Genomic DNA, 12,951 nt, shown 5'->3' with positions numbered 1-12,951 from the left:
ATATATATATATATAGTATAATAAAATAACATGCATGCTTGTGCACCCATTCCCAAATGCACATACATAAAACTGAGTTATACTGTGTATTTCAGATGTATGCAAACCCCAGCAGTGGGCCAGGTTCCCAGGAAGAGACATCATTAGACGAGGATGGGCTAAAGTTCACTGCCAGAGCGATATCCATGTTGGAGGGTAGAGGTAAGGGGAGAAGGAGGAACTGGGCATTCTGCAGATCTGTTATTCTAAGGCTGTCATTACATTTTCACTTCAGAATTTGTCATATGTATATGGTTTGTCACATGGTGCATAGGCACTTAAGGGTAGTCAGTTTTCTTTAGCTCAGGAGTCCCTTAGTGATGAAAGAGTTAATGAAGGCTTTATTCTGACATCCTTTAGTTCAAAAATCCTCTCTTCAAGTACATTGAATTGCCTGGTAGGCTAACAGCATAAGTAAAGTGACAACTACATCACTGGTTTAAATTTCTCTCCTTGGCCGAATAAAATTGTCTTTAGATGGTATAAATAAAGTCAAAACTATGTCACCAGATTGAAAAGGACAATAATGACTGACTACTTCTGTGCCCCAAACTCAGGCTTAGAGGACCAGGGACTCTACCGTCTAGTGGGTGTGTCCAGCAAAGTGACGAAACTGCTTCAGCTGGGACTTGACCGGCGGAAAGCAGACAAACTTATGTTGGATGACCCAGCTGAGTGGGAAGTGAAGACTATCACCTCAGCCATTAAACAGTATTTCCGCAATCTGCCAGAACCGCTCATGACCTACCGACTGCATAGTGCCTTCATTGAGGCTGCCAGTAAGTGCATGGTGATGCATGTTTAAGTTATGCTCTTATAACTGTATCTAGCCGTGAGAGGACAGGTGGAGGAAGAATTGTGAACTATGTGTTGTGGCTCCGGGTTAATCTGGACATGAGTGTGGTGAACTGCAGGCTGAAATTGCCTTTCTCCTGTAGGCCACCATTCCTGTTTTGGGGAACAAGGAGGGAGTTGAAGGATGTTTGTATAATCAGATGCACTGCCTAGTTATATTGGTGCCACCATATGAAGATGTACTGTCTCGAGCATTGAGGTGAAAAGATAAAGTTGACTAAGTACTGTACATGTTGGACAGTTTTTTGGTATGTATTTGTTGACTGTCTTGTAAGTGTATATGAATCTCATCTGTAAAGAAAATGCAAATAGTCCACTGTAGGTGCAGATGGTTGGGCATGTTAGATAGAGCCAAGATTCTGGAGGTGTGAATATGACTGTGTGGACTTTTTTTACTGAGCATACTGTTGATAGCTCTACCACATTTGTACTTTCTCTTTCCAAGTTTGTTGATCCTACCTCACTACATCATTAGGTGGAAAAAATGATGATGATGGTGGTGGTGATGATAATGATGAACATTTTTTTTTTTTTTCTCCACCCTCCACCAGAGCAAGACCAGTTATTCCAGCGTGTGAATGATATCCACAGTTTGGTCCACAAGCTTCCAAAGACAAACTTCATGGTTCTCAAGACACTTATACAGCATCTTGTCAAGTGAGTATCCTCCCCCCCTTTTTTTTAAAATACATCTGACTCTAAGAATAGACCTGATGGTTCATTTCTTGAAGCCCAGCATTTCTCATTGATGATGATGATGATGATGATGATAATGAATAATGTATTATATTTTTGTACCTTGTGATAATGATGATGGTAATGCATAATGTACTATATTTTTGTACCTTGTGATAATGATGATGATGATGATTGTGCATATTTTCATATCTCACTCTTTCTGTGGGCACAAAAATGGTCAGGGCAGTGATGGTGATAATGATTGGTATATCACTCTGTCTTCCAGTGTTGCAGCGAAAAGTGATAAGAACAAGATGACGGTAAGCAACCTTGGTGTGTGTTTTGGCCCAACGTTATTGAGGGCAGAGGAGGAGACTGTGGCAGCCATCATGGACATTAAGTTCTGCAACATTGTTGTTGAGATACTCATTGAACATTTTGACAAGGTATGTGTTTTGTAGATGATAGGTGGGGGCGCTCACCATCCACTCACTTGATATAGTGCTGCTCTCGGGTGACTGTCCTTTCCTCTCTTCCTTCCTTCTTTCCTTCCTTCCTCTTCTGTCTTTTTTGCCTTCATTCTTTCCTCTCCCTTCTGTCCGTGGGTGACTCTACACTGAGTGACAAACCAAATGGTTTCCTGTACACCAGGAAACCATTTACTGTGGTGGGCATTAGCCATATAACCAAATAATGGCACCTGGTGGTTTAGTGGGTAATTACGGCACTCCAGTCGGATTGAGCCTGTGCAGGTTTATATCCAAGGGGTGGGTGGGGTTTATTGCTCACATAATGCCACTCAGGGATGAGTGAGGTTGGTCACTCATCTTAAATGTCAAGACCAACTTGCCTAGCCCCTAGCTCCTATGCTCCTCATTGGGCAGCACAGGATTAGATGATGATGATGATGATGCTGATGATGATGATGATCTGTTTTGTAAATACTTTTTCAATATCAGTTTTGTTTTTATTATCTGTGCATCATTGATCTTGAGGGACTTCTGTTCTTAATTGGTCATTGGATAATAACTTCCTGGTTACTCATTCTTGGACACTTTTTGCTAATTTTTATGTACTAAAACCTAGCAGTACATTGAAAAATGTGAATATATTGATAGATATTTCTCCAAAGTTTTTGTAAGTACAATTTTCTCTGTTTCTTCTGTTCACCCCTCAGATTTCATGGGAGTAATTGTCTTTTTTACACTGATGAGGAGCCCACACATGGAGGCATTGTGCACCCTGGGTAGGCAGCTGTAGCATCTACCCAGGAGCCAAGCTGTCTCATATTTCCTTGCACTCCACCATGAGAAGGATCATGGTCTGACCCTAGTGAGGCACTGTCTACCACAAGAGGGTGCTGCTTCCCTACATGGTGCATGTACTGTGCTGTACCTGTAGGATGACCCCACAAAAGCAGCTGCCTACCTATGGTTGACAAGTCTGCTTGGCTAGACAGACTGGGGTTAAGCAACAACAGCAATAACTCTGGCTAACAGCAGATAGTTTTACCTAGTAGTAAGAAATGTTGTGAGGTCTGGGGGTTAAGTCTGTCTTGATTTAACCCTCAGCCTCAGGGGACAACATACCATATCTGTTTACTTTGGCCAATGCCAGATGGTTTTACAAGACACTGAAACCTCATGAGATCTGAAAGTTAAGTAAGCAAATAAAACTACATTCAAGACATTCCTTGACAGATAATTTATAAACAATTAATATGTTTGCTTTGATAACAGATCTTCAACAGCCAACCAGAACCAGCTGTTCCTGTTGATGTGAACAGATTGGGTAATAACTCTGCATCACACAGCCGCCAAACTCCTCCCAAATCATCTTCCCCATCAGCACCCAGAAATCTCTCCTCTGCGTCCTCCTCTGTCTCTTCTCACAACCACACGTCACAACCGAGCTCTTCCAAACACCCACCAGTTCTGCAGGTAAGTTAATCCCTGCAGCATGGGTGATACTTTTTTGTTTTATTCCTGTTAATGCTGGAATGTTCTCCTACCTTTTATATGTACACTTTCTTTCTCTGTTACTGGATCCCACCTCATCCGTCTTTGGGTGAGAAGGAAGGCCAGGATGATGATAATCATGATGATTATAATTAGTGTATATTTCTAGGCTGTAGCTGCAGCTGATCAGGACAGTACTCTCAAGAAAGATGGGATCAGTGTATATTTCTAGATTGTTGCTGCAGCCAATCAGGGCGGTGCCCCTGTGAAGGGTGGGAAAGCTGGCGATAGAGAGAGCTGGAGCTCCCATTTCGCTAGCACTTAGGACATTTCCAACCATCCCACTTTGTTGACCATTTTCAGAGTGCCACTAACATGGAGAGTAGGCCAGCATACTCTCCCACACATATTTCTCTAACTGTCCGATGCACACTATGCTACATGCACTTTACACAGCTCACATTGTACCCTCCTGTGACATGGGTTGGCACCATTAAATTCATGCAGCCAGAAAACTTTTGCCCCACTACATAGTGGTGGACATTAGGGGAGGCATAGGGTGGGCTCTGTCAGCACAGCTTTGGGCAAGGATGGGGCTGGGGCTGTCCCTGTTCCTCCTATCTGGGCTTGGGACTGTGTGAGCAGGGCCTGTGGTCAGACTTCACCTTTTATTTGTTCTAGCTATGGAATAGAAAGGCTGGTAGAGACAAATCAATGTGAAGAGCTGCCATTTGATAACCAAGGCAGATGCATGCGGACATGTTGAAGCCTTTATAAATTAAACAAATTACACAATAATTGCCTCATCTTACAGGACTCTTTTTATTACTGGGCTGTCACATTGTACAACACAAGTGAATCCCAAACTCCACTGTTTGCTACACTGGGGGAGGAGGGATAGGAAGGGGGAGTCAGATGGTGAGCTAGGAGACAGTAATTAGTTAGAGTATTTTCTGTGTATAATTGTCCTCCTCTAACATGTAAATTCCTCTCACAAGAAGGTGGTCACATCCTACAACACGAGTGAACCCCAAACGCCACTGTTTGGCGCGGCAGGGGGGATGGGAGGGGGGAGTCACCTGCAGCGCTCAGAGGGTCTTTCCAATCTCAACAAAGGGACATACAGCAGCATGCCACCCCCTCCCTCAGCCACACACCACTGGCCTGCAAACTCCTCCGTGTCTAGTCTCATCTCAGGTAATGTAATTAGCAATTTACTATTACCCCTGTCAAGGAGACTTTGATTTTGGCTCGGCTTGTTCATCTGTCTGTCTGGCTTGTTTGTTTGTCGTTTTGTTTATCTGTCTGTCTGTCTATGTACCTTTTCTGTCTGTCTGTCTGTCAGTTTGTCTGTTAGTAACATTATGGAAAAACTGCCGGATGTAATTGCACCATGTTTTGAATAACAATAGAGGACCATCAGGGGAATAGATGACTTATTTTTTTAATGAAAAAAAGTCAGATATCAAGGTCATGGTTATGAAAAACATGAAAGGGAGGATGGTGCTACCCTGGTGGAAGTATACAGTGTCTAAGTGCTCTTGTTTATTCCTGGATTTGTACTGGATTGTGGTAGCCAGCCCTCAGGTTCCTACACCTCAAAAGGGGCAGTGCTGTAAAGGAATGATTATTATCATTACTGATACATTTACCTTTGCTTTTTGCCATCAGATTGTATCATAATGCTGGAAGTTAAAAAACCAGTTCTCTACAGCTATTTTAAGGTGTAAAGGCCCAGAGACTATACTATCATAGTTCACAACAATTAAGGGCAGTTGACTGGCCTACTACCTTTGCAGCATTACACAGTGGGGAAAAAAAGTATACTCACCTTCTACAGGATTCAGACCTACATGCAGCAGATGACTGTCACCCTATCTTATGCTCTTAGATGACTAAGCAGCAGGACTTCCCAACTCTGTTTAATCTCTCACTCTTTAACATAGTGCTGCAGTGTTCTTTCTTTACTACCCCTCTTACATTGGACATTGTTATACTGAACTCTGCCTGCATGCTATTGCCTCATTCTTTAAGATGTCCCTGCAGCACCCATCTACCCATATACTTTCATCCTTTGTGTTGTCAAGCTTCATATAACAAAAAGTAATTGATACTTTCTGTCTCACAGTGTATCAGTTCTGGAGTAGTCATCCTCAGACTGTGGTCTCTCAAAATAAACAAAGCTTGATTGTGGCTCTGTTTTATCTTTCTTTGGCAAGGGTTATCTCTTCTTTCAGCCTGTGCTTCCTTCTCTTTGTGGCTTGTAATCTTTAGTTTGTTTTTTTTGCATTACAGATACTGCAGCTGCCATGATATCATCATATAATAAATAGCATGGTGCACTTAAAAGGGTAATTTGTGTTATTACCTCAAACTAACCTTGAAACGTTCACAGGAATCAACTCGTATGGCTCGCTAGTGTCAAGCTCCACAGCGGTGGCTCTGAGTAGTACATACGACACCCGGCCGGCCCGCCCCCCGGCCCCGGCAAATGGTCAGTGCCGCTCAGGTGCCGCGCTATCGTTTGTCAACCCTTTGTCTGGTACGTCACCCCTGCAGCAGCATTAGTCCACTCACCTACTCTCCTGCTCATCGCATGTGGCTCTGCAGATTGAGTCATATTCTCGTTTACTTTGGAGCTTCTGTAACACCTCTTCCCAAACAATTTATTATATTTTGTCTGTTACACCTTAATAATCCTTTGTATGTTATTGATACAAACTGTTTGTATTAAAATAAATAAATAGCATACAAGAGGGTATTAAGGCATAGCATACAGTACAGGATGGCCCTTAAATAGCACTCCACCTGAAACTCACCTGCCAGCATCTCATATTGTTGTGAAGATGGCTCAGTTGTCTAGTGTGGATGCATTTGTGGCACTGGGTGTAGAAAATGAATAAATGATGGAGGATAGATATAAAATTGACTGACTCATCTCCACAGCACATGAGATAATGCCCAGTGAAGTGGAAGTAGAGTGTTATATAGTGACATCTTGTATAATACTGAGGAAGAAGTGCTGTGGAGACTCCCATGCCAACGACAATACTGGCTGATATCTACATTCTCTTCGTAGAGTTGGAACAAGGGGTCATCTAATTCCCGCTACTTTCCTCTACTCCCAGTTTAATGCTTGCATCATTTCAGTGGAGTTAAAAGGAAATTTTACCTTGCCGAATTTCTTCCTCTGGCTTTGAGCTGGCCTCCACTGCCGTCTACTTCGTATCTTCTCACTTTTAATTCCTGTTCAGTGTGGCAACCTCCTTGTAGTTGCATGTGTCCATACTGATCTCTTCGTTTTATAATTTGGTAGTTTTAGAAGTAACTTCTGACTTAAAACAAATGTACCTGGACGCTGCTCTAAAACTAGCCCTGTCATCCACTTCGACTGGTTATGTATGGCAAGTTTCCGCTTTGTGTTACCTTCATTTTGCATGTCATTTTGAAAGGCAAAATTTTGTTCTGTTAAAAACCCACTGCGTGTAGAGAAAATGTTTATTCTGGATGTTTCAAAGGCAGCTGCCTTCCTCTTGAGTAGTACAAAGTAGTGTGAAGATGAGCAGAAACAGGACTCAGTGATTCCAGAAGGGATTAGCACTTAACCCCGAGGCTGTGGCGGCCTTAAACATTTCTTGTGTCCATTGTGTGGGAAAATCAGTAAAAAAGATCGTGTTTTCCTCATGTGTGTAGACCCACTTATACCTAACCAAACATTAACATTGTAGTCATACAAAGTTTACACTCCACACTGACAATGCAACCCACTCATCAAGCATAAGCATGCAGTAGGTGCGAAAAATGACTGAATAGTTCACAACATTTCACGCAGCACTTCCGGAATGTACAACACAGTCTACCGATCGGCATTTCTGGAATGCTATGCGCAACCAAAGGGTTAAGTAGCCTGTCCATCTAGATAATGGTTGCCTAGCTTTTGGCCCTCCTCTGCCCCAAGCAGTCTGGGGTCCACAAAGGGATAATCAAGGATTGGCAGTTTTTGTTGTTTTATTAATTTATTTGATTGTTTAATTATTTATTTATTTTTACTCCCACAGGATGCAGTTTTGGGTTCAAAATCTAGGGTGGTTGAAAAGAGTAAATATTCATTGCAAAATGTAATTAAGCTACTGAAGAATGTGATGTCATCACTGAATATACAATAAAATCAACCACCTTGACAGAAGGAAACTCCAGAAATGTTTTGAGTTGCTTATTCTCAGAGTAATTTGTTTTGTGCATGTTTAGAGAATGGTCATTGGTGGGGCTCCACGCTCACCACACTTGACATGATAAATAATCCTTCCAATCTTTTCTGCCGAGCTAATTATAGTCGTTTTTTTTCTTCAAATATTGTTGCCTTGTTGCATCAACAAGCATCGATGATCTGGATGTGTATAGACCTTGTTAAGGGTAGGCATGAGGTCCCCTTTCCTTAGGACTGCAAACCCTCTTTTCGTGATGGTTGAAATTACACTTAAACCAAGTAACTAGAGAGAAGATTTGAAAGTGAGTGGTCTGTAGGCAGTGCATGAAGTTGACAACCAGATTCAAGAATTTGCTCAGTTGAGGACATACTTCTTGTGCATTATTGGTCTTCCATTACACATCTAAGTACCTTAGTTTCATGGGGGTTAAGGCTTGGGGTGAGATTGAGGAGATGGGAGGAACAGGAAATGATATGATCTGAGATACATGTTCATATTGCTCTTCACATCATTATAAGTGTTGTACTCATCCTAAGGCAAAGGTCCATTCATGGGTCGGCCTTGATCATCTGATAGCTTCTCTTTGCACCATATGATGGGGCAGCTTCTCCTGGTTTGTGTTCTTGAGCTGTAGAAAATAAATTGTTAGCATCAAGATGGGTATGCTTGACTCAATGTTTCTCCATTTGGATTTTGAGTTGGCTCTCTCTAGTTAAGATGGTGTACATATTTATTCTCTGTTGTTAGTGCTGAGCAGGAATGCCACTCTGCTTGTTTTTTGCTAATACAGTATATTTCTTTGGTAACATGGTAAATTTTAGTTACCATGCCCTGTCTATTCAGAAAACTCCTTTTTTGAATGAAGTTGTTGCAACTTTTTGCATTTTTTAAAGTAGAGTATAATGAGTACTATATGTAATCCTCAGCTTAGCAAACCTTATATGTGTTAAAAGCTTTGCAAAGTGTTGTTTTAGCATTTGAGGCTTTGTGTTTTTTTTTTTTTACTTTTAAAAGAACTCACTGAATGAGTTTCCCTGTGTTGTGCATGCTGCAAGATTAATAAACTGCTGTATATTAAGCAGCTGAATAATGCTCCACTGATACTGTAAATGAACTAACTATGGTATTGTATGTCATCCTCATGTAGTTCTTACCCCGTTGAGCCTGAGGACGTAATTTTTCATTTTTTTCATGCTGCTACCAGACAGTTTTATTCAGCTAAAGTGGGCACCCTAGTACAGCAGTGAATGGGTAAATAAAGATTATAATGTATTTATGCTGTATTTAACCCCTCTAGTTCAAAGGGTATCCCATTGGATGAATAAAAGTTTGAAGATAGCATGAATAAATTTAAAAACATCTTCTTAGTGTAATGAGCAGGTTGATCCCTTCATTCAGGTAATGTATTTTTTAATACGTTCATGCAACTTCAGACGAGAAATCAGTTTGTGAATGGCTTTTTTGAGGCTGTTTCTGTTTCACCAAATGATCTCTTTATATTGTAGCTGGATCATCTGGAAGCAGCAAGAATAGCATAAAAATAATATTGTAGCGAACAGGTTAATGTTACCTGCATCTAAGCCTATCTTTGTACTTGTGTGAATGGTTGGGTGGGTAGATTTTATGTACAACACTTATCTTTTATAACTTTTTTTGGTATATCTGGTTTTACTAGAAGAATGTTCTTTTTTTGTTTTGTGATTGAAGTGTATTCATCTTGTGATTATTGTGTATGATATGATAAGTATAAATCATGGTTGGGATTATCAAGAGCTTTGTATAATCTTAGTTTCCAGAATTTAGATCAGAGGTAATTTTGTACAGTATCACATGTTTACTAAATTTTTGTCAATTAGAACAGTACAAAGCAGCTTATATGTTGAGAGTGATGAGGCGAGAGGTGGTAAGATGGTAGTTTAACCACTTCATGTGGAGGACATGTATCATTACTATATATTTTTGTTACCTACAGATGATTTAGCTCAGCCTAGAAACAGCCTCTAGTATTGAAGGGGTTATTGAAGGCCGTTTCCAACCCCTGCAGTTGTAAAAACCTCTCTTAAACTAAATAAAATAATTTTAGAGACAGCAGGAATAAATTTTAAAAAATCATATAATAGTGAAGAGGTTAAAATGCATCTTATAATTTTGCCTGTTGTGAAAGCATTTGAGCTGAGCATGTACAAAGAGTATGGTGTATGCATAGTACTGTTGTAAGTCTTAGTTTCTTCTTACCCTCTACCCCAGTGCCAAACAGTTAGGAATTCTTAGCCGGGATTTCACACCTAATGAAGACCCGTTGTTGGTAGTTTGAAGGTTTCCTTGGCTGCATGAGTAATGGTGTTATCACAAACTGTTCCTTGCGCATTATATCATTGCTTTAAACCTCCACCCTAATCCTAGACAGCAGGTTTACATTCAGTAGGAAATATTGGCTATGACATTCCTACAGTCTGGTAAATAGGTAGAAGGTGAGGAGAAACATGGCTCAGAAGTGTAACTGTATGTTGCTTGCATTATGACTGCACATAATTCCATTTTGTTTGTGAATGGTGTGCTCAGTCTGCATTTTCTGTACAGAATGGCAAGGTTCGCTGTGCTTGTTGTGGCATATATAGATCAGCTGTTTTGGGAGAAAGTGTGGTGATTGTTTAGGGGAATTGTTTTGAGATGAATATGGTGCTCTTGTCATATAGTGTGTGTATAAGCAGTATGTGAGAGTCTAGTTGTTACATGTCAGTATTCTGCTGGACATAAAAAGAGTAATATCTTTGTGCATATGAAGTGACCACATAGGAAAACCCATGTGGCTTCATGGGTTAAGGAAATAAGATATGAGGCCCCTGTACTCTTTGCTGTGGGTTGGAATTGTACTATATTATTTGGTGTGTTAAATTGGCTAGTATGTTATGTGTGGCATGTTATGGGTGTGAAGTGTTTATGTTGCATCTGATGTGTTTGATAAATAGTAATGTGGGATATTTCCGGTGCAACTGTATATTTTGTCCTTTGTAATGTTGTGTTCTGTGGTGTCAGTGTGAGAAATAGTATTATGAGGTGTGTGAAGTATGAAAGTATATTATGTCCATTGTTTTATTGTGCAATGTGGTGTCCCTCCTCAGAGCGGAATGATGGGGTGCAGAGTACAAGCAGCTCCAGTGAATCCCTCTCATCTCGTTCTTCCCGTGAGCTGGCCCAGCCCCCTCCCCCAGGCTCCCTGTCCTCCTCCCCCCAGACAAGTAAGCGGTTCCCACTGGGCCCACCACCCCCCAAGCTGGGCAGCCTCAACAACCATGGGAGCCTTCGTGACCCCCGCAGCCAGCAGACCAATCATTACGCGTATAACAGCAGTACGTCACGCATGCACCGCCTCTCGCACTTGTCCCATACACCTCCTCTAATTCTCCCTCACCTCCATATTTAATCCCCGTACTCAACCTGTCATCTGTTCAGATTTCATGCTTGTGGATACTGGAAGTTTTTCTCATAACTATAAAGTCTTTCTTCAAGGAAATGTTTACTTACAGTATTATGTAAAATATGCTTAAGCCATTTCAAATTCATATCCTTAAGAATTTCATCCCTGTATGATGAAAAGAAAAAGAAATCTGCTTTCTTGATAAATGGCAAGTACTGTACTGTTCTCAGATTTTTAGTACAAAATATTAGATACAGTATACAGCAGAGTTTTCACTTAAAAATTAAAAGGAAATATGACCCTCTGTCCTTCTGCCTTCAGCATGTCTCAGATTTCTACTCTTGGGTATTCTTTACTTTCATAAAACTCACAGTAACCTTGAGGTGAATTATACACCAGCCCTTAAACTTTTAATGCCATTTATTTTACCTTTTAACTTATTAAACATATATAATAAAAAATGGCAAATTAATGAAAACCTGTCTTTCCTGCTTATCCTAATAATTATCTGTATATCTTATTATTTAAAACTGTGGTATATATTACTGACCAATTTGAAATATAATAGTACTTCCCCACTTAAATCCTCATCTGTATATACATTACTTAAAATACCTTAACTTTTTAAAAATTGTGCTATTACCTAAAGTCCCCTAACTTTTAAAAATGTGTCCGTGCATGAAATTGAACAGTGTGTAGCATGTCTAGTAAAGTATTCTACTTATTATAACAAGAAGTATAGTTGCCTTAGTCCGTCCCTTGTGTATTTAGAGATCTGAGAGATAACGTAGAATAAAAAAAACGTCCAGCCTTAATTAGTAGTCATTGAGTCCTTCAGTCTGATGACATATTCTTTTATTATATTACTGCTGTCTCGAGATGATTTTATTTGCCATAAGGTAGACTTTTTGAACTGGAGGGGTTGGATATTATCATCTTAAACCCCTTTATGAATAGTCTTCTCTTAACCTGAATGAATTTGTCTGGTAGCAAAAAGAGAAATGAAAACTGCATCCTCAGAGTGAAGAGGTTGAATACTGGAAGTAGTTAAGTTCTGTATTATAGCCATAGGCCATGGCATAGTATAATTATTAACCTTTTCAGGCTTAGCATATCATTATTATTTTCATTTTGCTGCTACTGGATGATTTTATTCAGCTAAGGAGAGAGCTTTCAAACTGCAGGGATTTTTATACATACAGCAGGTAGGAGGTGGATGGTTACCATCATCCCAGGGAGGTATTAGGATGGAAGTGGTTTTGGGCCAAAAGTGCAGTAGCTGGCCTTGCATAGCACTCCCTGGTGAGAATTTCAAGCCACAGTCTGTCCTCTAGGGGTAGGCTGAATGTGTTTGCTGTGGATAGTAGCTGGCCTAGGAGAAGAAAAACTCCAAACTCAGACCCATGGTGTTAGGTAAGGATTGGTGACAGCAAAGACATACCACCATTAAAAAACTTGCCCAAGCAACTTGATGGTGACACACTTTAGTGCTGGAGCCACAGGGCATTCAGTATCAAAGTTCGCTGCCATCAATATATGATGAAAGAATTATGATTGTATGCTTGGCCAAGGTCTTGAAAAATGTAAACAAATATAAGCGTTCATTAACTTCAACAATAAATGAGGTCTTTACTAAGTTGAATAGAATCATCTGGAAGTAGCAGTGGTAAACTGAGGAAGGACATCATCTGATTGAAGGGGTTGAGGATTTTAGTGGTAGAAGAATGTCATCACTCTATCCCCCTCTGAAATTAAAGAGATTTAGAGTGCCCATGTGGCTGGTGTCTGGTGTGGT

At 40.4% G+C, this 12,951-nt stretch overlaps 1 protein-coding gene across 1 annotated transcript in view; it reads left to right on the top strand.

Annotated features, from left to right (window-relative positions):
* The window catches only part of Graf (GTPase regulator associated with FAK), a 222,567-nt gene that overhangs the window by 196,629 nt on the left and 12,987 nt on the right, over positions 1-12,951 (top strand). The window contains exons 10-17 of the mRNA XM_080276959.1: positions 96-201; positions 597-818; positions 1,446-1,551; positions 1,859-2,018; positions 3,312-3,512; positions 4,529-4,727; positions 5,926-6,072; positions 10,861-11,088. Of these exons, the coding sequence (XP_080133085.1) occupies positions 96-201; positions 597-818; positions 1,446-1,551; positions 1,859-2,018; positions 3,312-3,512; positions 4,529-4,727; positions 5,926-6,072; positions 10,861-11,088 (1,369 nt within the window). The remainder of the gene's footprint in view (positions 1-95; positions 202-596; positions 819-1,445; positions 1,552-1,858; positions 2,019-3,311; positions 3,513-4,528; positions 4,728-5,925; positions 6,073-10,860; positions 11,089-12,951) is intronic.

The sequence above is a fragment of the Coenobita brevimanus genome, chromosome 67, assembly GCF_032717465.1.
Source record: "Coenobita brevimanus isolate Jiangsu-jjx chromosome 67, ASM3271746v2, whole genome shotgun sequence".
Classification (NCBI taxonomy): domain Eukaryota; kingdom Metazoa; phylum Arthropoda; class Malacostraca; order Decapoda; family Coenobitidae; genus Coenobita; species Coenobita brevimanus.
Note: the sequence above shows the minus strand (reverse complement) of the source record. Positions and strands in the feature narration are given on the sequence as shown.